A 26302-nucleotide genomic window follows, 5' to 3' on the forward strand; every position below is an offset into this window, starting at 1 on the left:
TGATTCAATCCTCATTGTGAGCAATACTAACAATACAACTCAAAATTACCTAAAACTTTTGCCAGGTCTTGGCGGATGGAATAAGAGCATTCTACCCCTCTAGATTAAATTAAAGACTTCATTCAAAATTGCATGCAGATTCTAGAATTCGATAGGATCACGTAAAATGTTGTGAGAAGATGGAAAGAGTAGTCAGAATAATCCAAATTATCAATACCCATCTCAAAAATTATCAATACCCATCTAAAAAATTATCAATACCCATCTCAAAAATTATCAATACCCATCTCAAAAATTCAGAAACATAAGAACCAGTATTTAGTATATAAATCTGACCAAACACATCGCTCGATTTACCATTTGTTAAAAAAACTATTCCAGTCAAAAAAATAAGGAAAATTCTGATTGTATAAGACAAGAATGGATATTCTTAAGATACGAGGGTCGTTCCAAAGGTAAAGCCTTTTTTTTTTAACTAAAAATGTTGAAGAGATACAAAGATGGGAGTGGTACCATTACAACGAGCAGGTGTTTGTGCTCCAAAATTTACTTTTCTACATAGTCACCAGCATTCTTAATGCACTTTTGCCAAGAAATCATTAATGCATTTCTGCTTCTGACGCACATCCATGACAAAGAATCACACTGTCAATATCTGCAACAGAGAGATGAAGCTTTCGGGTCATGAATGCATAAGTTCGGTCACAATTAACAATGCAATTTGCAATTTCCTCTGACCCATTCGAGCAGAATGAAAAAAAAATAGGAGACATTACTTTTGGAACGCCCTTGGCATGTCTATTTTTTTATGTAAACTTTTCGCAATTAATACATTTCATTTCAAATGTAGTCGCTTATAAAGATCCATGTATAGGCAGCAGATCAGTTCAATCAAATTTAAAGTGTGTATGTTTAATCACCTAAAAAGTGATTAACAGACATAACAAAAGAGAAGTATAATTAATACAGATTTTAGTCATAATAAAAATATATTAGCAAATTCCTCAACTAATTCTACAAACTATTTCAGAGTTGTTTTCAAGATCAAAATAGCAACAGAGTAATCAGTTTTCAATAAAACTTCCTTGATAAAAAGATTTTGCAAGTTATTAAACTGTTTTTAACTTTTCTAAATAAATAAAGCAGTAGATGTATGCATGTGTATGTGAGTGAAAATATTTAACCGATAAACTCTTAAACTACTGGTCACATAACACAGAAATTAACAAGAAATAGTAATCATACACCAAGGATGGCAAAATCTTTGTTTGCATGGATGAATAACGCGTACAGAAATATGTCAGCAAGTTGAAATACAAAATGTTCATTTCAACTTGCCAACATATTTCTGTTAATAATTTATTCATTTGTAGACTGTTATCCTCATCTTCATATTTGTTGATGTTTCACCACGTTTCGGCCAACTGTTGTATAACTAGTGGGCAGAGGCATTGAATCTTTATGGTTCCAGCTGAGCTTTGTCTGAAGATAGCAGTTTCAATCCTGCCCAAAGCTGGTCAGAGGATTAGTTGGCCAAAACATGGTGAGACAACAACAACTATGGAAGGCAGTAATTGCTGAGGATACAGTTACAAGACTCAGTATTCCTGTCCAGTCACGGTTAACCACCTGAAGAAGGCCAGAGTAATAGTTGGCCGAAACACGGTAAAACAACAACTATGAAAGATGAGAATAACAGTCCGCAAATGAATAAATAAATATACCAATTACTCATCTCCAAGGATTCCAATAAAAATTAATATATAATATTTCTGTTACTTTTTCGCATGTGCAAATTCATTCATAGCTTAAAGTGGTTTAATTTTAAAGCTTTATCTATCTGTTGATAGTTGAAATGGTAGAGAACGCGGGTGGAATGTTAAATATTTTGGTTTCAATTCTAGCTAATGACACCCAAGCCATATTTTTCAAAAACTTTGGAAACCAGTTCTATAAAATAGAGAATTGGGTCTGTAATAATAAATATGTAATTTGCAATGAATTGAAATATATTTAATTGTATTTTACGGCAAGGCACGGCCAGGCGCCCCTCTCCCTGCTCGTCTTGGATGTAATTCTTTGAGAGAATGGCATGACCACAAAACAGCTATATTATCCCTCCACCAAACATGCACCAAAAAACAAAAAAACAAAAAAAAAAAAAAAATGAATAGAGAATCTTAGGGCCTGGGAGGATGACGAACAAACCCAAAGGAGGTAATGTCTGGGAGAATGGTATCATTACCAATGAACATATAGTTTTATTTTTTTTTACTTGGGAATCACTACTTATCAAGGCCTAAAAGTTACTCTGGGGATAAGGGTTGATAAATGTAAAGTGGTAATCGTTAATACTGTAAATTAGGTAGAATTTAATTATTTATGGGGACGGCTCAACAAGAACTTGCTTACATTGGATTTGAAGGCTACCATGTTGTATTCAACTGGGAAGCAGGCTAGTGTAACTATGTTCCACAGACAGGCAGTTCAAGGAAAGAAGCTTTGTCCATGGAATCTGGGTATAGATTTAGGCACAGATAGAAAGTGGGGGAAATCGTGTATAGTGGTTGTAACTAGTCGAGTGTTTTTGTGAAAGTTTGGCGGAGGAAACCACAGATTGGAGCTCAGTCGAGCACTTGCCATTAAAATAATGATATAGCAAAGACAACCTCACAACGTCTCTTCTGTAGAGGAAAAAGGTTGCAGGGAAGAGAAAAAGGCATCACCTGCTAAGTTTTGAAGCCGGTTTTGAACTCTATCAAGGCTGGATAGAGCATGCCAAGCAGCTCCTGCCTAGATATGGCAACAGTACTCCATTTTAGAGCGTACCTGGCTCTTATACAGATAGAGGATTGCATAGGCAATGAGATATCAACTGGAGAGATAGTAATCCAACTATTTTTCTAGCAATCTTTGGCAACAGATTTGATGTACATGTTCCATTTCAAATCAGGAGTGAATATCAGTGCCAGAAGCTTGTCAAGACATGGAGCTTCCCAAAGACAAGGGTCATTCATTTCAATTGGGGGGGGGGTGATGGGGATCAGAGCGATTATGATGAAAGGAGAGAAGCTTGGTTTTTCGATACATTAAAATTAACCAACCACCTTTTTCCCCATTGCACCACATTCTCAAGATCAGAAGAGAGAGAATCAGAAAGATCTTGGTCATTGCTAGTCTTTGAAGTGCTGCCATAGATTGTGGTGTCATCTGCATAAATGTCTACGAATGATCTAAGAATGTGATTTGGGAGATCATTGATAAAGATCAGGAAATAAGTTGAGCCCAGGATGGAACCTTAAGGGATGCCAACGTTAATACTACGAGTTTCTGATTTTTGCCCATCAACGACTATTCTTATAATCCTATCAGAGAGAAAGAATTAAATAATTGAGAGGATATTTCCAGCTATTCCATAACTAGCGATCTTGTGAAGTAGACCTTTATACCTTACTCTATCAAAAGCCTTTGATATGTTAAGAGCTCTCGCTCTAGAAACGAAGCTCCTGTCAAGAGATTCACTAATCCTGTGTGATATAACAATTAATACATCAGCTGTACATCTTGCAGAATGGAAATCATATTGCATGTCACTGAGCAGGTTATTTTTGCTGAGCTGGTTGACCACTTCTCTGTTTATCACAGTTTCCAGCAACTTGCTCATGATGCACAGGAGACTGATTGGTCTGTGTTGAGGAGATGACTGATCTCCAGAATTTTTAAATACAGGGCAAATTAATGAAGTTTTCCAGGGTGTTAGGAAGCATTTCTCATAAAGGCAACATTTAAACAGCTTTGTAAGTTTGGGAGCTGGTTTCAGTTGAAGCTTTTTAAGCACTATGACTGGAATGCCGTCAAGGCCAGTAGGTGTACTGGAATCAAGATTTTTTATAAGCTTGACAACATCACATACAGATATTTGTATGTCGCAGAGTGTGTTTTTAGTCACAGGAAGAAATACGCAAAGGGTAGAATTTGCTGTAAAGTTCTTAGTAAAGAGCTTTTACTGATGTCGCTTTTGGACCATATGTAAATAAAATATACCTTCTTGGTCTTCTAGCTAAGATCCAAGGATAGTATATGTTCAGTGTAAATATGGTATAATAATATCATGGGGTTTCCATTCATGCCGGGCATCCATATAATGAAAACATGTCACAGACTCCTATAAGAATATTGGAGATAAACCAGAGAACCAGATATACTCTGGCACTATATTAATCAGATTACTTAGATAAATACTTTTGCAGTTTTAACAAAAGGACTACAATACTATCACAGGGTTTCCATTCACGTTGAACATCCACAGAATGCCCAGTAGCAATATATTACATGCGAAAGATGCTGCTGTGGAATTTCCACATGTCCTGCTAGTTCACATAATTTTTAAAAACTAATTTTCAAATATTTAAATTACAAAAAACACAGCTTCTTGCTGTATAACTCAAGTTAAGCAATTTTTAATCTGTTCAGTACATTTGATAAGTGACCATTTGAGATGACCTACCACGCGCCATACATTTGAAAGTGGTTGCAATGTTATATTCTCAAATACCCCTACAAGAAAAAGGTATCAGCCTAGTAAAGTATTCATCTAGAACAGAGGTCCCACACTTGGGGTGCTCACACCCTTTGGGGGTGCAAGGCAATATTTCAGGGGGTGCAAAAAAAGTTTAGATAGAAAATAGGCCATGGTTACTTTTTTGTGTTTTTGTTTTTCTTTCCAATGTACTAACTTCTAACTTGAATTTTAGAGTTAAGTATGGTCATTAAGTAGCCATTAAATACTTAACTGAATTTAATCCAATCACGTATTTAACCGCAAGTTCAGAAATTTAAGGGGTTGTGAAATTTTAGAGAAATTTCTTGAGGGGTACGGACCAAAAACAAGGTTGGGAATCACTGAGCTAGGAGGAAAATTTAAACGACACATATCCGCTTACCTCGGCGTTGCTGCAGGTAGTCTTGAATTCATCTTCACTTTGCATTTAAACAATGCCAGGCTTTTAGAAATGTGGTTGGGGACTGCGCATTCCCACTTTCCCCTCACTATAAGCTCATAGTGTAGAAATTTTTTCAGAGTGCATCATTTGTGCCAAGAGACAGGGAGAAGTGAATCAGCTAGAATTAAGCTGTAAATAATAAACTCATGATCGAATATTAAATCTAAAAATTGTTAAAAGTACAATAAAAACAAGTACAGGATTTTTTTTTTAACTACCAAAAATAAATAAAAATAAAAATAAATAAATAAAAAGTACTAGAAAGCAACAGAAGATCACAGGTACAAATTTATCTTCAGTTGCCCTTTTGACAACTTAATATTTTCGTTTACTAGCCAAATAGAAAACTTACAAGCAAAACCCACATGATTTTTGGAATATGACATCTTTGTTCTGTGATGAGTATGTACACGAAATATTTTTATGTATTTTTTAAAGCCTAATTCTAAATATGGATCGAATTTTATGTCAAGATTTGAAGGTATAAACATTCAAATTTCCTAAGATTTTTTTTTAAACACCCTTCGTTAAAAAAAAAAAAAAAAAAAAAAAAGAGTATATTGTTCTATTGAACTTTCGTTTAAATAATTTGACTTTAATCGTTTTATTAAAAAAAGAAAATAAGGGTTGTAAAGACATTTTCCACTTGTTTTGACTCTCGAGTATATATCCGACAAGTTAATCAATTGAGAACCACATGGCTCTATCTAAAAACATAAGATATTAACTGATATATACTCGAGAGTCAAAATAATGAAAAGAATATTCTCTTGTCAAAGCCCTAATCATGAGACTGCATTAGCAATGAAAGGATGGGCCAAAGTTATCTGAGCCTTATTTGTTCATGTTGTATAATATTCTTCAAGTTTTTTCTACAGAAACGTTAACTTAAAAACTATTTATCTGATCAGGTTGAAATTTTTCATGTTGGCTACTGTTCCTATTTACTTGCCTCCTCACGAGGGCAGAGTTAGACACCAAGGTCGGTTTTTAATGTGAGACAAGGAACAAAAAGTAAAAATTTTATCAGTCATGAAGAATTTCTCCTCCACTAACAGAGACCAAAGAATTAAAGTGTAGCATCAGAACAGCTACTACACTTTGATCTTGGCGCAAAGAAATCTATCACACCCATAAAACGAATTTGAAGTTGAAATTCCATCAAAATTTCTACCTTGACCAAACTTTTCAAAACTCAAGGTTATATATGATGCAGAACGTCACTAGCTACAATATGGGCCAGATAAAAAAAAATCTTTACAATGAACAGAACCGAATTATCACCAAAAGTGTAATATTTGGAAGATTGAAAAAACAGTCGCCAAAAGATAAGCGTTTTATTATTTCTCATCACCACTTGGAAAAAATCATTCGCAAATGTGACTGTTTCACTTGCAACATAAAGCCCTGCATTATTTTGTATCATGACAGAATGCATCACCAGGTTTAATGTCTTTACCAGCAGTGTTGAACATTTCATAGTTTCTTTCAACGCATGACTCCAAAGAGTTTGTCCACTGATAGTGTGATGGGGGTGTTGGCATATGATAATTATTAATTCCTTACAGAAGATAATGCCTGAAGATGAATATGTGTATAGCACATAAATGACAGAAAATAGTGGACGAAATGAGGATATTCACATGCAACACATAGATTGATACAAATTATATGAGTTTTAATCCGATATTATTTTTTTTTATTATTATTATTATTTTCGATTATCGTAGACAGAAGTAATATGTCACCATCTTCATTTACCCAGATTTAAAGTCATGCTTTTGTTGGCACCTGCCAACGTCTATTTGGTCCCATTCTCATGTTTCCATGCGATAACAAAAGGTAAAAAGGGGAAGGTAACTCCACTTGAAAAAATAAAAGGAGTTATCTCCCCTTAGTGGTAGTTCTATCATCTTAACAAACAGGCTTTTTTTCCAAGTTATAGATAATCCTGGATTCCCTACAGTCGAACAAAGGAACTACAATTTTGATAAATAGATGGATTCACCATGTGGATCCACACATTTCGCATAATCTGAAATAGAACCTGGTGCCGATATATCATTTTTGGAAGAGAGATGCCAGGGAGACTGTCCCAAACTGACACCACATATCCAGTAAACCATAACATCCTCATTTCTCACCAGTAGCAATCTGTCCCCAATCTTGTGATAGTACACACACATAGATTCTTGTTTCTGAATTTTGGAGATGAAGATTGATAATGCATATTATTTGGATTATTTGGACTACTGTTCTCATCTTGAGTTTTATTTTCAATGTTTCCATCGATGTAACCTCTGACCTTCTTCAGGTATATCTTGTCAAACTCAGAAAACTTTCTGTCAAACTCGGAAATCCAGGAGGGTACCATGCTCTTGTTCTGTCAGCCATGACTGGGTAGAAGTCCTAAATAACTCTCAATTGTATTTTTAGTGTCGCCCGCACTGAGGATTGAACCTTCATCCTCTAGAACTGAATTTTATAAAATATTCTATCCACTGCATCATGGGTCCTCATGCAATAAATCTGAATAATCCAAATAATATGTAGATTCTTATTTTGAAGGATAGGCAACTTCCACTCACAATTATTAGACAATCTTGAAAAAGAATTTCCATGCAGATCTGCACCTGGTAATAGAAGTAGAACAGCCTTCTCTGAATTTAACATCATAAGTTAAACCAATTATGAAATCAACAAAGTTTATAGGTTTTGTTTGAACTTTTTTCAGCCATTTTATTAAACAACTTATGAAAAAATATATTTCTTGCACTCTCCTTTTCATATAAGTTATCAGTCAAACTGTGCACATAAAATATATAAATATACAAAATATGAGTTGAATATTTTACATCATCTTCAAAAAGGAAATGAAATTAACATTTTTTTTTTTTTTAACTTCAATTGATCAAATGACATTCAGAAATTTTCATTAGAAAAAAGAAATTGTTGATTGAGAAATTATAAGGAAAATCAGATTTCAAAATACATATGAATCAGGTAAGAATAGGAACAATTTTAACCCTGACCTGGTTAAACTAATTTGTTCAGTCTTAAATAAATGAATATAATAATATAAATAAATTGATTGATTCAAACATGCCTTGTTCAGTATTTTTTTTATTAAAATATACCTTTTTCCAGTTTGAAAACAATCATAGTATCATTACACTTTAAACTAACTAAAAATTAATATTTCTTAATTATCTGCATCATAATTCAGATCATAAGGGGTTAGTATTTAGTAAAAAGTTGCCGGCTAAAACAAATATATATAAAATAAAATATTAAGCTCAAAAAGTTATTTAATATGCAGAAAAAAAAAAACTATTTTGAGGACCCCACCATAGCTCAGGATTAATGCTTATGAAAAAAAAAAAACGTACAGATTCAGAGAAATTGTTTTAAATTGAAATGCTTAGAAATTGTATAATCTTGATAGTTTTTAGTTAATTTGCTGTCCATTGAACGCTATTGTTATGAAAACTTTTTAAGGCTTTGTAATTGCATCAGAATGCAAAAAATTGATTTGAGAAGCTCTGTAAAGATATCAAGGTTTTCAATAAATATGTGAGGGAAATCATCATCTTGTTCGAATGCTAAACATTCAACCATCACAAAAAAAAAAAAACAATAATAAATAAACAATCGCCATTTTCAACAAGATTGTACCACAGTTCTTAAGATCAATTTTGGAGAAAAAATTTGCAGATTTGTAAGAATTGCAGTTTATTTAGTGTTAAAAAAAAAGTAGGAGTAAAAGTATTTTGATTGTTTGAATGCATTGAAATTTGAAAAATATAACGGTCTGGGGATGAGACAAAATGAAGTTTTTAATAAAACACATTAGATTCTAATTTTAGACTCATTTAAAAGTTTTCAGTAGGAAATTTCAGACAACATTTTTATTTTTTTATGTGGCATGTTGTCACAGCTGTAGTCTCCTGTTCGTATCAAAGATTGAGATTTTTTTTTTTTCTTTTTTTTTTAAAGACCGATTCCGGTGGTGGTCCTGTGCTCAAGTGTGACGTGATGTAGTAGTAAAAGTATTTCCACTGTTTGGATGCATTGAAAGAAGACTACGTTTGTGAAAACAATCTACATAAAAAACGTATTTTCTTGACAACGTCTCTTATATGGGTTGAAAAATTAGAATTTAAATAAATATGTTTGTTACAAAAAAAAAAAATGAATTTGTCTCTGAACTTTAATAAGAAAAAAATGTTAAGGCATTATCAACAAGAACATGAAGGAGTAATGAATAGGGCTATCACAATAGAACATTCTTTTCATTGTTTTGACTCTCGAGTATATATCCAACACAGTTAATCAATTGAGAACCACATGGCTCTATCTAAAAACATAAGATATTAACTGATATATACTTGAGAGTCAAAATAATGAAAAAAATATTCTCTTGTCAAAGCCCTAATCATGAGACTGCATTAGCAATGAAAGGATGGGCCAAAGTTATCTGAGCCTTATTTGTTCATGCTGTATAATATTCTTCAAGTTTTTCTTTTTTTTTTACATAGGCATCACCACTTATCAAGGCCAAGAGGCTTCCCGTGGATAATGGGTTAAAGAGTGTACAGTAGAAATTGGACAATATAGTAATTGTTAGTAATAGAAATTCGGTAAATTTGTTAACTTATAGGGAATGGCTCACCAAAAACTTGTTTACGTTAGACTTAAAGACAACTACATTATAGTCAACTGGAAAGCGGGAAAACGGAAGACAATTCCATAGGCATGCAGTTCTAAGAAAGAAGCTTTGTTCATGGAATCTACGATGAGGTTTAGGAACAGATAAAGAGTGGGCGAAATTGTTGATACTCTTTTCTGCTAGACGGGTGTTTCTACAGAAACGTTAACTTAAAAATTATTTATCTGATCAGGTTGAAATTTTTCATGTTGGTTACTATTCCTATTTACTTGCCTCCCCACGAGGGCAGAGTTAGACACCAAGGTCGGTTTTTAATGTGAGGCAAGGAACAAGAATAAAAATTTTATTAGTCATAAAGGATTTCTCCTCCACTAACAGAGACCAAAGAATTGAAGTGTAGCATCAGAACAGCTACTACACTTTAATCTTGGCGCAAAGAAATCTATCACACCCATAAAACGAATTTGAAGCTGAAATTCCATCAAAATTTCTACCTTGACCAAACTTTTCAAAACTCAAAGTCATATCTGATGCATAACGTCACTAGCTACAATATGGGCCAGATAAAAAAATCTTTACAATGAACAGAACCGAAATTATCACCAAAAGTGTAATATTCACTTTTTTTCTGTGATCTTTATCAAGATATCGTCAAATTAAATCAGATCCAGCTTATGTAGAAAAAGACTAATAACTGTGGCAAGGTTCATTGCTCTATTGCTATGAGAAATGATTCAGGGACATTATTTATTGAATTTTCCTTGTGTCGCAAATTAAATTGGTTCCAAGTTAAATTATGACTGATATTTTGATCAAGTTAAATGATGCTTGATCAAGTGATGTGGACACTAGGCTGTAAACAAACAGCGACAAATTCGACCAAATAGATTATTTCTTCAACAGAAATAATAAGATAATCACGAGTTGAGAAATTATAAGAAATTATCTTATGTTTTAAAATACATAAGCGATTGGATAAGAAAAATGTGAAACTTTAAAAATGTTGTTGAATAAAAAAGATAAGAAAAAATTTAAACTTAAAAAAGTTATTCTATATCAAGAAACATTTTTTTTTTTTACAATAATCAAAATAAAGAAAGAAATTTGTGATCTGCCTCATTTTATAATTTGAGAGGCGTCAAATGAGAGATTAGTGACTGGCTTTGGTTTATTTGTTTTATGATACATAATCTCTTTTCACTTTTATTTTCAGGCCGATTCCAGTTATTTTAGTAAAAAGTTTTATACTTCCATTTCTTAATATTTTATAAATCCTCTTTTTTATACGAATGCGATAATCATCCATTTTATCATCTTATTTCCCCTGGTCAGGGAAATGACATTTTCTGACAGTTCGCCATTTCAGTCTCCAAGCTTGACAGTCTTGAGGATTGACAATTCAAATTCTAATGTCTAAGATTCTTGTTGATGATTTGCACCGAAGTTTTCTTGGATTGTCCCAACTTCCTTCTGGCCTTCCACCTCAAGGTTTCTACATTTTTTTTTATCCAAGTGTCGCTCCTTTAAATGTATAATCCGTCCATCGCATGTCAGCATGTAAAACAGACTTTATACCAAAGATGATGAAGGTGATAACTTAGGGTTGCAGGAGATGGAGTGCATTTTAGTAGTCGGTAAGTTTCAGAAATAGGGTACGCAGAAGAAATGGTAGAAAGGGCTGAGAAAGTTGGGGTGAAGGGCATGAACACATCACCCAAAGGAATCAGAAGTAATTTAGTGTCATATCCTGGATAAAATCTATTTCACTTACAGATGAGGTCCTGACAGGTACTGCCATGTCACTATATACTGTTGAACAAAATGGATTTTCTGTTTAAGAGGAATCCTCACATGCCTCTCTGCAGTGACTTAGTCCACAATACATTGTAATCTACATTGCACTGGAGAGAATCTACTATTGATTTTATAAAAATTATTTTTAGATAATGGCTTGGATTAAAGTTTATAATTCAGAAGTCAAGTGATCATTCTTTTGAAATTCTAACAAACTTGTGTAAGAAAAAAATGGAAGAAAGAGGAATAAAAAATGAAAGACAAGAAAAAAATGAAAGATGAGAAAAAAAATGAAAGATGAGAAAAATGAAAAACAAGAAAAAATAATTAAAGAAAAGAAAACAGAAAAATGAAAGATGAAAATGAAAAAAAATCATATCATTCACCACTCTCTGTACCTGATGGGATTATATCCATAGGTTTTACAATTCCTTTGAAAGATGGCTACATTTGAAAGAATTAGCAAAAAATTCATATCATTCACCAGATGAACAATAGAATATTATACCCATTAAAAAAAAAAAAAAAGCAGATGGGGTTTCTGACATTTTCAAAAAAATTCAAAAAACTCTGAAAATCTACTTAGTTGAAATACGACAAAACAATAAAATACTTATTTTGAGTTTCCTAGTGAAAAATAGATCAAATTAAAATTCAGAAAAAAATGAAATATATAAAAAAACAATTTTTTTCCCAATAAATTAACATTTGGTTGTTTCATCTATTTTATAGCAGATCAATTTGTTGGGCTATTTAATGCCAAAATAACACAACTTGGAAATAATTAATTGAACAATTTATAATTTATAATTTATTCATAATTTACTATTTTACCAATAGTGGGAGAAGAGAAGTTATACTTTTCTCAATAGTATGTTTGCATAATTTATTCAGTATGATCTATTTCATAGTTCATGACAGTAATCAGTTACCCTATTATAAGTTTTAAATCTGAAATTAAAATAGCGTAGTCTAGAAATGAACAACATAAAAAAAAATAGGCTAAGTGTGCAAGGCCAATCATAATTGTCTCATGTGATTAGATTTGCATGAAAGAAAATTTGGCACATTTTAGAGTTAATTTTTTTTAGAGAATATGAGTTTCTTGTCCAGAATTCCCTCATCAAAAAACAAAAACCAAGAAATATCTGTACAATGTACGCATCTGTGACAAAAATGTTATATTCCAAAAATCACGTAAATTGATCAAGTAGTTTTATTTTTGTAAAGAAAATCATTTTTAAGTAAGTAAGGGAAATCGGTGTACATTACAAGATAAATCTCGCAAGTTTGAATTATTGCTGAGCTATCTCCCTTTGATTTTTTTGAAAATGGTGGACTAAATAGTCGTTTTTCTGTTGCTCATAAAATTTGATTTTAGACTAAAGCTACTTGATCAATTTATGTGATTTTTGGAATATGATATTTTTGTTTTGGCTTGGGTATGTATATCATGCAGATTTTTCTTCATTTTTGTTTTTTAATATAGGGAAGAATTCTGGACAAGAACCGAATATGAATGATAAAATTAATATTTCTTGTTGTCACCTGATCAAAGTAGAAGAATTAATGCATGAATACTTTAAACTAATAATATTTTGAAAAATTTAACAGGAATTAAAAAAAAAAAATTTTTTAATTTTATTTATGTCAGACTAGCAATATGTTCCCTTTGATCAGATATTTTTGGAAGGATGGTACCATGATCAACAAACATATACTACACTGACCGCCAAAGGACAAGTTAATGTCTTGGAAGATGGTCTCATGAAAACAGAATAGACAGATAATGACTCCTAACACCAAAAGAAAAAAAAAGGATATAATGCCAAGGAGTATAGTATCATGATCACAGAATATATATATATATATCCTACACAGCATTCAGAAACAAATACTAATTGACTTACCAGCAAAAGAGTTTTCCAATAAAGAACTTAGGGCTAAAAGTTTGCTTTTTTTTTCATATAGTTTTAAAAATAGAAAAATTTCTAAGAGAGAGAGAGAGAGAATTATAATAGCATATAGTCCGGCTTCAAACAGATACCAAATCACCATTGGTAATAGACATAGCAAAAATCTCCAAGAACAAAACTGTTTTTCTAAATTTATTTTTAATTAATAGAGATAATGATCATTTTATTGTTACAGTTATGTTACAAAATGTTTTTAATAATTTACACAAAAATATTTAGAGTTTATTTGAGGCGTTTTGGATATGTTTTTCTTCGGGGTGTGTGTGGGGGTTGTCTTTTTGTTTACTTTTTACAGCATGCAAGATAATTTTAAAATATTAACTTTAAAAATAATTAAACATTTTATAAATTAAACCATTATAAATTGCTAGCCTCAAAGATATCTTGTGACATATGGCACAGTTTGAGTGGTTCACATGTCTACCAAAGTTATTGTGAAGTTCAACTATCAATGTAAAAAAAAAAAAATCTCAATCATAAAGGGTTTAATCATGTGATTTGAATGATTAAAACATTTTTTGTCCAGAATTCCATCTATATTAAAAAATAAAAATATCGACAAATCTGTATGACGTACATACCCATGATGAAAAGAAAATATCATATTCCAAAAATCATATCAATTGATCAAGTAGTTTTATTTTTATAAAGAAAGTCTTTTTTCTGTGATTAATGAGACTTTGTAGATATTAGGGCATAAATTTTGCAAGTTTGAATTGTTGAATTATCTCTCTATATTTCTTGAGGTTATTTTTTAAAAGGACATGAAAGAGAGTTGCTCTTTAGTTACTCATAAGATTTGATTTTTTTATCTAAAAATAAAACTATTAAATCAATTTATGTACTCTTAGGAATATGATATTTTCGTTTTGTCTCAGGTACGTACATCATACACAATTTTCTTTATTTTTGTTATTTAATATAGAACTCATTTTTTTTTTTAAAGTTTTGGATACGGCATAAAGAATTTACAAATAAAATAAATAAAGCAGGGTAGGGGGAAATCAAATGAAAACTTAGAAATTACATAAAATAAAAAAATTTAGATTTATCTGAAAGACAAAAATAAAACTTTTAATGCCCTTGTTTCATTCTTTATGAAATTGTCAAATATTTTATTCATTTGACTTTTGTCGCTTTTTACCACATTATATATATATATATATATATATATATATATATATATATATAAACTAAGACAAAAGTACAAAGTCTTCAAACAATCTTAATGTTTCTGTTTTATCATGTCTTCTTCATTGTCAAACATAATTATTTGACCAAGTCAATTAAATTCACTCAAGTACTTGCTGCCATCTTGAATTTCTCAATTCCATGAAAGAAAAAGAAAAAAAAAAAGCAAGCCAACGATGAAGAGCAGCCACAGGTTTTTTTTTTATTTTTTAAAGTGTAGTTAAAGAGTGGCGGCAAGCCTTGATCATTGGCTCACTGACTGCCTGGATGTCAGGATAACGTGGGGGTGGGGAGACAAGAGTGTGAATATAGGAGTTGAGCACAAGAAAGAATTGGTCTGTACAGAGTGACTGAGGAAAAAAAAATATAGTCAGTAAAATTGAGAAAGGATCCTTCAATTTTTAAGCCATAACACCAGTTTCAAATGAAGGTGCCACCAACTGCCCCACCCTCATTAGCATCACTTCCGGAAGGACTATGTGGATTACCATCATCATCAGGATCGTGTCCACCTCCCCCTTCACTACCACTTGGTTCATGATCTGCAAAAACAAAATAAAACTTTTCTAAAAGGCTTAAATCATGAGTAAGATTTAAATCAATATAAAAATGATATGATAATAGAAAAAAAAAAAAAATGAAAATTTCTACCAGATTTAAAAAAAGTCTCTAAATAAATCCTCCACTCTATAATAAAGCTCAAAGTGCATTTATTTGTTGTCACACAAAAGTTAGAGTAAAATACTGCCAAATGAAACTATTTAAAATGTTTAGACGGGGAAAAGAAAATAACCAATTAGATAACCCTTCCACCACAATCTGAAATAAATTCAGAAAAAAAAAATCTTTTCGCTAACTACAAACTGTCCCATCGTCACAATGTTGCATCCCTGTGTCTGTTTTAGAAATACTTTAATGAAATATACTCTGATGGAGTCATAGCACTTGTCTACCAACTAATACATCAAGCAGCAAAATTCCACCCATACACTATTAAGGTGTAGACGCTGAAAAAGTATTCTATCTCAATAGTTTTTTCCCATCAAACTGCTAGACTTTGGAATTACCTCCTTGTTTCCTGCTCTCCTGTCTGTACTAACATGCAGAAGTTTAAATGTAATGTGAACAGGCACCTTACTGTTCAGTTTCCCACAATTCCCTGTTAGACATAATCCCAATTAGTAGTCCTTTACGTCCCCGTGGCAATACACCTTGTTTGGAGTGAAGAAAAAAATAAAAATAAACTAGTTCTATCAGAGACGTTATTAGTGCGCATGTGGGCAAATCATAATTTTTTTTTTTTTTCATCATTTTTGACAAAGGGTGTACACAAACACATTACATAAAATCAGAATAGCACCAGTACCGCCAGTTTCAAATCCAAACAAAGAGTATCTGTAAATGGATTTGAACTGAAGATACTAATGTTGTTTTCATCTTCTGTGACACATGTATATAAATAAGTATTACACTTTTATTTTTTTTTTATTTTTCGTAATAATCAAGCACTCTATTGGAGTTATCTCCACGCACACTAATATATATATATATATATATATATATGTATATATATATGTATAAAAGGCAAAATGTGTGTTAGTGTGTGCACTTTTGTGTATGTCCGGGGGGGGGGGGGGGCGATCGGTCAGCTCACACCTTTTTAAAACTTTTTATATGCTATCTAAATCATAATATCTGCGACTTAAGAACAGGAGTCAAGTCTATCTTTAATTTGCCGGACTTTTACGCACTATTTTCGAGATTTTTTCAATCACCGCGTGTTGATTCGGCTTTTTCGTATAAAAGCGAAACTAATTCGAAGCTGGCATTGTTCCCGGCAAACGTCCAGAAAGCAATCAGCTTTGATCAATGCGGAGTTTCTCCTTATATCAGACAATTGCTATTCAATTTGGACAATCCCCTTTTTGTGGGGAGCTGGTTTCCCCCCCCCCAACATCTTGGGGAAACAAAACCAGCCAAAGTTGGGTAAGCGAACTCAAAAAAACTGCCCTGCAGTAAAAGTTAACTCCGCTACTAATATTTGACCTCATTAAGTCATTAAGTGCGGGCACCTGTCAATTCTTAATACTTAAATAAATTCAGTGTTTCAGTTACTCTTTCTTGCAAGTAGTTAACGTGTCACGTTTTTTTCACACTATCTACCTACCTACCAAAACTTTTTACCCCCTGCCGACACAAACACCCAGGCAACGATTTTAAGAAGTTTTAATATTGTTTTTTTTATATAATATTTAAACAGGGTTATTACTTGGCTTATTCTTTTGTTTTGATTTACCCCCCACCCACCCGCTCCAACACACACACACACACACAGACACACACAAATAAACACCCGGGCAATGCCAGGTACCCCCGCTAGTATCTATATATATAAAAGGCAAAATGTGTGTTAGTGTGTGCATTTTTGGTGTATGTTCGACAAAGGCTTTTTTCGGGCTGGTTCTTGGGTTGGTCGCTCATTCTTATAACTTTTTATATGCTACCAAGATGATAATATCTAAGATTTACAAAACGACTCGGTATGTATCTTTAATTTGGGCAACTTTTATGCGTGATTCTCGCCATATTTATTGGCCCACACTTGTGTCTTTGGCTTTTCAGTATGAAAAAAGTGAAACTATGAAAACGAATTTGTGTTCTTGGCCCTATGTGCCGAGACGTCCAGAAAGCAAATAAGGTTTGATCAATGCTGGGGAAAAAAACCCGTCATATCAGACAATTGCTATTCATTTGGCGGGGGAAACAAACAAATACGCAGAAACTGGCTTGCAGCGCAAAAATTAAGTCGCGTGGTATTTGACCTTATTAAATTCTCGCACTTGTCAATTTTACTTTATAGATGTTAAATTAAGTTTTCACTTCCTCTCCCCTCCTGGCCGAGCGAGTTAGATGTCAGGGTTTTTTTCACTTTCTTTGTATGTCTGCCTAAAACTTTTGACAGAGACGACAGATTTTTCCGAGATCAATATCGTTTTGAAACACGACCCTTCATACGACAAATATAAAAAAAATTGGCTAAAAACATTAATTCCTTCCCCTCAATGGGCACTTTTCTACAAGGAGGGGTCGTTGTTTTTGCCGATATTTTCGAAAGTCATCTCCTCTTTTCAATTGACTAGCCTTAATTTAAACCTTCGCCACTTCCGGTTTGGTCATGGATGCAACGGCAAAGACATCACTTTTTTTTTTACATTCTTTTTCTTCTTTGCGGTATGGGTTCAAGCCTGCCTGCCTTCTACTACTTTTTTTTTTTTTTGCTCAATACACACCTCCAAACACCCGGGCTAGTTTTTCATAAAAGCCAGTCTGTGTTAGCCTTATCAAGGAGATCTTATTTGGGCTGCAAATACTATGTGACGTTGAATATTTAGTCAACGTCTACTTGTAGAGAAAAGCATCCTCATGCCATGTTGGCCTGACTAATTCCTGTACAGAGAGACCTTAGACACTAGAGAATAGTGTCAAGTTATAATATATGAGCATTGTTGTGATGGTGTGAGGGAAGAACTTGTAATTTCAACATGCAGTGGTTCTTCAAAGAAAGTCAGTGAAATGTTACGTTAAAAAGGGAACGTTCAAAAGAAACGGCAAAAAAAAGGAACATTGTCTGCCAAGAGGTGTTGGACTGAAGGAGTAAATTAAAGATTGTCTCTTACAATATCATTTTATTATTTGTATTGAACTATGTAGCACAATATTACTTTCTGAGCATTTACTAGTACTTATTAATTTATCTCACTTAGGTAAGTTCTATATTTAAAATACAATGGAGACCATTTTTATAGAAATATTAATAAACTCACATTTGCTGTGCAGTGTTAGTTTTTCTGTAAAAAAAAAAAAAAAAAAAACTATCCAGAAAAATACCAGCTTTATGAAAACATATTTATTGAATGAATATATTTCTCAGTCCATGAAATTTTCACAGGTCCTACTAGTCTTTATTATCTTCTGAAAACCGACAAAAGGGGGATGGACCTGTAAATTCACACTTGTCCGTTTATCCATCTGCACTTTTCTCAATAACTACGCCTTGGAATGTTTTGAAATTTTGCACAAACATTAAACTTCATATAAGTAAAAAAGTACCAGAATGGATTTTCCGGCAAAACTCCGATGGGACCCCTAGGTGTGCCTTTTGAGTTAAAATGGCTAAAATTGACACTTTTGTGCTTATTAAAAATTGGATTTTTATAAAACTTTCTGAAAAGTTGTTACTAACTGATTTCTATATAATTTTGTTTGTCTATATTTCACGATAACTCTTGGGGCTCTTTTAGGGCTAATAAAAACACTCCATTTTTGGGACTATTTTACCATATTTGTTCAAAATTCTCTGTGTCTGACTATTTAGCCATTTTGCATGGTGCTGAACTCAAATTTAAATATGTTAAGGCCTTGGGTACTTTGGGGGCTAAATTTTTTTTTTGGGGGGGAGGGGGTGTTGCAAATGATGGACTTAGTCATTTCCTTTTTTGCTTGGTGCAGAACTCAAATTTACATATGTTAAGGCCTAAAACTGCACTATTTGTTCATTTTCACCAGGATTTGGTGTTCCTTGGAGACTTTGGGGGCTAAATGGGGGAGGGGGAATGCTGAACATCATCATTTTTTTATGCCTTGTTCACTGTGCACTCATGGGGGACCATGCAGGCTTCACTTATTAATGTCTACCTTGTGACAGAACTTTTTCGCAAGGACTTCCCATCTGTGGAACACATTACAACGGGACTGCTTCCCTGCAGATTACATAGTCGTCTTCAAATTCAACGTCAATAGATTCCTGTCATGAACGATCCCACAAGTAACCAAACTTAGTTTATTCTATTAATCAGTCTCAATCCTTTCATAATATTCATCTCTCAATCATAATTCTAACGCTGCTTCACTGCTGATTACAACATGATTGTCTTCATATCCTTGTACCCTCTTGATGTAAATACTCCCGACTAACCTAACAAGCTACAAAATCCCACCTCTACACTGTAGAGATTCCTAGATTCTAGATTATTATTCACTACAATGGATAATTCACTGCATTCCTTGAATTGTATCTAGCTAACAATGTGTATTCATTTTAACTTTTGATAACTACGTTCGATTCCAGCATTCTCTTTCAATAATAATTATATTCGACCCTAATTATTTTGATTTTAACTAAAACCCAGTACGTGTCCCCTTCAATATGCAACAGTTACACTTGACAATAGTTGTGAGGTGGATGCAGCTGAACACAGATTGTGGCTCAGAGAAGAGGAATTGATCCACTGACTGACAAACCCAATTTCAATAGTAGATGTATATGTGAAACTTAGTATTTAGAAGGTCGAGGGTGTCACAAACACTCTCAGAGTGCAACAATATTCATAATATTGGAGTCTGTGGTTTTTTTGTTTGTTTTTCCTGTGTTTTATTTCATTTTTATGCTTGTAAACCTGTGTGCTCCTCTCAACGGCCACCAGTGTGGAAGACTATGATGATACAGCCATAAGACAATGGAGAACAAACTGCGGCATACAACTTTGAGGTCGGCAATCTGTCAAGTCAGGTAGCACGTGATGTTACATGAGAACCAGATATTGGAGCTTAGTCGAGTACCTACCACGCAAATAATGATAGTGTCTCTAGCAATGTCTCTCCTGTGAGAAAGAAGCTGTAAAGAACGAAAGAGGACATCTACTAGATTTCAAAATCAATTTTGTATTATGTGAAGTCAAGGTATCTCCCGAAATGTGGAAACAATACTCCATCTAACAACCTATCTGATTATTATACAGAAGAGATAAAAATATAAATGTTATATAATGAGACCCTATGTTAGCAGACTAACAGTTTTAGCTAGTATATAGATTTATAAACAGGCTCCATTTTAGTTTGAGAATTCACTGGATTGAAAATTTATTGCAAACACAGCCGCAGATGGCTGGTGTGATAGGAAGAGTTCATGAGGTCACATCAAAAAGATTAACAGGTGCAGACACCCGTAGCGGGACTTCCAATTCATGAGAATTGGTGAGATCACATTTTTCTGGGGTGAGATTTGGAAAGAGAGTTAACTCTTGCGAGCAAGAGAATGATACGTTTTAAAATGTAGCCACCTCCAAAACGTGAAGATTAGTGAAGAGAATTTGATAATGCGCTTTTGAATTGCTGTGTTAGTTAAAGTCCAAAAACTCAACCATATAAAAACATATACACAGAATGACTCTGCATTTCCATTATTGCACATTATGAAAAAGATTCCTTGGAAGAGAGGGATCAGGTAAATGAACAGCAGTGAATGCAAATAAGCTATAAAAAAAAATCCTTGTTTTCTATTCTTTGTTTCTATTGCAATACCTTTCACATTTGTGGATCAATAAAAGAATGGGGACAACGTTACAGATAGGATTATTCAACCTGTCTTGAGAAATGTCTGAAGACCTCCCTGCCTAATTTATGTTCAGAATATACGAGACATATCCAACATCCACTAGACAAAGAGAACAAAACACATCTGGCTTTTGATTCTCCAGTGAAGTGAAGAGGTCTGTTCAGATGCTTGAACCTCTAAAACAAAAACAAAAATTTTTTTAAAAATTAAAACATAATAAAGTTCACCATCCAAGAAGATAAGCTCCTTACTATCAACTATGCTTCTACTTGGTCTCTTGATAGGCAATCTGTTTAAAATTCTCTGAATAGAACAGTTTCACCACTTTTATGCGATCTTAAAAACATTAAAAACAAAATATATATAATGATACTAAACAGTCTTTCTTAGAAAGTGAATTGAAAAAGAATCGTAATCCACAGCCCATTAGAAAACTTCCAATCTATGGCAGCATTTTGTGCCCTCTGCATTGATTTATGACACTATTGTACAATTGTAGCGTCTGTGAAAAACTATCTTTCCTCCGACTTTAAATAGCAGATGTACAAGTCAAAGCTTTTACTGTTGATATGGTTCCTTCCTTTGTGTTCATCTGAAACTGATACATCTGTCTACATATAATACAGGCTTTATATAGTACAATAAAAAAAAAATTATATATAGTACAATAAGACTACTGAAGATGGTACAATAAAACTTAAAATTCAGAACAGACACATCATGCTGTCGGAGTATAAAAAGTTACATATTGTCCTTGCGAGAGAGAAAGTTATATGAAGCAGGTGGAGATAATAACTTCCATTTAATTGCAATCTACAGTATAAATACAGATAAGTATAGATATTAATTAGAAAGTAATGTTTTAGTGAAAAAAATAATAAATCAAAAGTTGTTTAAAACCTGGCCAAAAATAGCCAAGTTATATAGACACATATTTGATGCAGATTCGAACATTGGCACATTATCTGGCAGCTGTGTGGAAGACCAACATTGTTTTGAATCATCAAGCTGTTCAGTAGATATTTATGATTAAGGATTAGTTACTTATATTTAGGTTAGTGTGGAGTTCTTGTCCTTGAACAGTTTTCGTAAAATGTAAAAAATACAATATGGCCATCAAAACCAATTACAAAATCTTCAAGCCTCAAGAAGTTTTAAATTAATTCTCTGAACAGAAACCTTTTTAACACTTATGTCACCTTACTAAGATTAAAATCAAAATATGATACCAAACCTTATGTCTAAAAATCTTATTCAAATTTTTATCAAAATCCATTACATGATTTTGATTGTAGAAAATGTCAAAAAATTTTAGGCTTAAGTTTAATGCTTAAAAAAAAAATAGAAATCCAGAATTTGCTTAGTTGATGTCTTATGACCATGGATTAAATTTAATGTAAATCTGAAATATTTGAATTTTAAACTGAGAGGTTGTACCTATTATTTTTATGACTTCTAAAAGCCTTTTCAAAGAAACTGAAATTTGTAAAATATTTATTGATGCCTAATATTTATTGTTAAAATTTTACAAAGATCAGTGGTTTCTGAGTTTTCATGAAGGGCTACCACCCCTCTTTACCCACTTTGTACAAAAGTAAATATAGCTCACATTATCCACCCTTATTCCGAGCAACCGTGTTCTAAAATTCATAGTGATCTGATAATTACTTTCTGATATTTGCTTTAAGCATATCAACCATCTATGGGTTATTTAATGCCAAATAAAGTTTTTAAGATAATTTTATAGGTAGGATAATCATTTTGTGCTCATAGAATGCATTGCTCGTTGATGGAAATTTTACAGAGAAAGTGGGAACATTACTTTTAGAAGGGAATTCTACTGAGAAAGAGAAGCACAACTCTCAGAAAAAAAATTACTTTTTGGCATTGGAAATCATTGTTCTGAACATGATCGACCCCTCAGCAATCACCATTCTAATATCTGTTTGGTGAGAAAAATAAAAACGAGAAACAAGGTTTTGAATGTTTGAACAATCAGATTGAATAACACTGTTTGGGACGAATTTATAGATACTAGGGCATGACATGGACAGCCGATTAATCAGGTCGGTTCTCTTCGACCTTTTGCCTAGCCAAAGTAATGGCCAAAAGTGGACAAATGCCTAGCAACAAAGACCTGTTCTATGGCGTCACAAGGTTGGTTGCCAACCTCAGCCAACAGGTGGCCTCATTTTTGTCAGAGAGGGTGCCTCTCTGCATGGGGTTGCAGCCAACAAATTTGTGGCTCCCCTACCAATAGAGCGTAATTACTTTAGAAGTGCATCGTGTACATACAAATATAAAAACATATGCATATATATATTATTTTTTACATAAATTGTTGTATAAATAGACATAAAAATAAGAATGATTTTTATGTATTTTCAGACTGTTATCCCCATCTTTATAGTTATTGTTTCATCACGTTTCGGCAAACTCATCCTCTGCCCTTCGTCAGGTGGTTAACTGCAACAGGATAGGAATGTTGAGTCTCTTTACTGTATCCAAGTAATTACTGCCTTCCATAGTTGTTGTCATCTCACCATGTTTCGACCAACTAATTCTCTGGCCGGTTTTTTGTGTAGGATTGAAACCACTATCTTCAATGAATGCTCACCTGCAACTGTAGAGATTAAAGATAAAGTCTGAAATTGTCTGTATTTTTGAGATGAGGTGTTTTCATTGATTGAGATTGTCGGACTGACTTCCTCATCTTGGTTGTTATTGTCACAACGTTTCGGCCGTTTTGCCCTCCGGCCTTCATCAGGTGTTTTGTATCGAACTGGGGAAGCCTAGCTGGAGTCCGAACACGGTACCCCCATAATAATAATAATAAAGGATTGGGTTCGAGACTCCTAACAAACGGTTCCCCAGTTCGATACAAAACACCTGACAAAGGCTGGAGGGCAAAACGGCCGAAACGTTGTGACAATAACAACCAAGATGAGGAAGTCAGTCCGACAATCTCAATCAATAAAGTCTGAAGATAGCGGTTTCAATCCTATCCAAAGCTGGCCAGAGGATTCAACATTCCTATTCCGTCATGGTTAATAACCTGACAAAAGCTAGAGGAATAGTTGGCCAAAAACATGGTGAAATAACAACAACTATGAGGACGAGAATAATCGTCTGCAAAAGAAATATCCAAATTACTCATTTAAAAAAAAAAGGTTCCAATAAAAGATGCTTTTAAAATTACTTGTTTTGCTCTCCGAGTCATCTTGCTTGTAACAATTGGGTTTGTGACCACGGCAACTGTCACATTCATCCGAATCATCTTCTGATGAGGATTCCCCAAATACTCGTGGTTTCTCATAGACACAACAACCTAAAAACAAACACAAATAACAACTTTTTTGAAAAAAAAAAAAATAGTTTTAATCGTATTTATGATAACAAAAGAACTACTAAACAAGGTTTGTTATAGTCAAGATTGCCTATTCTTTTTTTTTTACTTATTTTTTTTTTTTTGTGTTGTCCATTTAGCTAAATAATTAGACATGATCATGTAAACAATAAAGCCATTCTTAACATAGAGGAAGGGGAGGGGTCTTTCACATTATCAGAAAGAAAAAGAAAAGCAATTATTAATCAAAAGGGATCATATCTTGCTTGTCACCTTCGTTCTGTTTGCCGAGCAGAAATAGGAAGTCAAGAAAAATAGACAATCTGAACACCAAACAAGTGAAAATTTAAAAATTATAGTGTTGATGAAAAAATTTAAAAATTATAGTGTTGATGAAAAAATTTAAAAATTATAGTGTTGATGAAAAAAATTAAAAATTATAGTGTTGATGAAAAAATTTAAAAATTATAGTGTTGATGAAAAAATTTAAAAATTATAGTGTTGATGAAAAAATTTAAAAATTATAGTGTTGATGAAAAAATTTAAAAATTATAGTGTTGATGAAAGAATTTAAAAATTATAGTGTTGATGAAAAAATTTAAAAATTATAGTGTTGATGAAATAATTTAAAAATTATAGTGTTGATGAAAAAATTTAAAAATTATAGTGTTGATGAAAAAATTTAAAAATTATAGTGTTGATGAAATAATTTAAAAATTATAGTGTTGATGAAAAAATTTAAAAATTATAGTGTTGATGAAAAAATTTAAAAATTATAGTGTTGATGAAAAAATTTAAAAATTATAGTGTTGATGAAAAAAATTAAAAATTATAGTGTTGATGAAAAAAATTAAAAATTATAGTGTTGATGAAAAAATTTAAAAATTATAGTGTTGATGAAAAAATTTAAAAATTATAGTGTTGATGAAAAAAATTAAAAATTATAGTGTTGATGAAAAAAATTAAAAATTATAGTGTTGATGAAAAAATTTAAAAATTATAGTGTTGATGAAAAAATTTAAAAATTATAGTGTTGATGAAAAAAATTAAAAATTATAGTGTTGATGAAAAAATTTAAAAATTATAGTGTTGATGAAAAAATTTAAAAATTATAGTGTTGATGAAAAAATTTAAAAATTATAGTGTTGATGAAAAAAATTAAAAATTATAGTGTTGATGAAAAAATTTAAAAATTATAGTGTTGATGAAAAAAATTAAAAATTATAGTGTTGATGAAAAAAATTAAAAATTATAGTGTTGATGAAAAAAATTAAAAATTATAGTGTTGATGAAAAAAATTAAAAATTATAGTGTTGATGAAAAAAATTAAAAATTATAGTGTTGATGAAAAAATTTAAAAATTATAGTGTTGATGAAAAAATTTAAAAATTATAGTGTTGATGAAAAAATTTAAAAATTATAGTGTTGATGAAAAAAATTAAAAATTATAGTGTTGATGAAAAAAATTAAAAATTATAGTGTTGATGAAAAAATTTAAAAATTATAGTGTTGATGAAAAAAATTAAAAATTATAGTGTTGATGAAAAAAATTAAAAATTATAGTGTTGATGAAAAAATTTTAAAATTATAGCGTTGATGAAAAAAATTAAAAATTATAGTGTTGATGAAAAAAATTAAAAATTATAGTGTTGATGAAAAAAATAAAATGAAATAAATGAAACTGTTCAAAATGGACTTAACTTGTCAAGGCAGAAAAATAAGAACAGTCAAAAGAAATCAAGACATGGCAGCAACCTAGCATCAAACAAATATTTTTCGTACTAATTTTTTTTTGCAAATAATCAAAATCATAACTATTTTATGCATGCTCCCCACCTCAGAACGAATATAAGAGAAAGAAAACTATAAAATGTCTTATAAATTTCAGAATAAAAATGATAAAAAAATCATCAATGTGCAATGGATTTC

At 32.2% G+C, this 26302-nt stretch overlaps 1 protein-coding gene across 3 annotated transcripts in view; it reads right to left on the reverse strand.

Moving 5' to 3' along the window:
* Positions 1-26302, reverse strand: part of LOC145285935 (E3 ubiquitin-protein ligase PPP1R11-like) — a 162646-nt gene that overhangs the window by 80397 nt on the left and 55947 nt on the right. For 2 of the 3 annotated variants that reach the window (XM_080134440.1, XM_080134439.1), the window contains 2 exons: positions 24227-24355; positions 14922-15175 (listed from right to left, as the gene is read on the reverse strand). In XM_080134440.1, coding sequence (XP_079990566.1) covers positions 15054-15175; positions 24227-24355 — 251 coding nt within the window. In that variant the 3' untranslated portion in view covers positions 14922-15053. Of the gene's footprint in view, positions 1-14921; positions 15176-24226; positions 24356-26302 lie in introns of those variants that run through there. The other variant, XM_080134442.1, reaches the window with a different exon arrangement.

The sequence above is a fragment of the Euprymna scolopes genome, chromosome 10, assembly GCF_053919585.1.
Source record: "Euprymna scolopes isolate OS-2025 chromosome 10, ASM5391958v1, whole genome shotgun sequence".
In the NCBI taxonomy this organism is placed as follows: Eukaryota; Metazoa; Mollusca; class Cephalopoda; order Sepiida; family Sepiolidae; genus Euprymna; species Euprymna scolopes.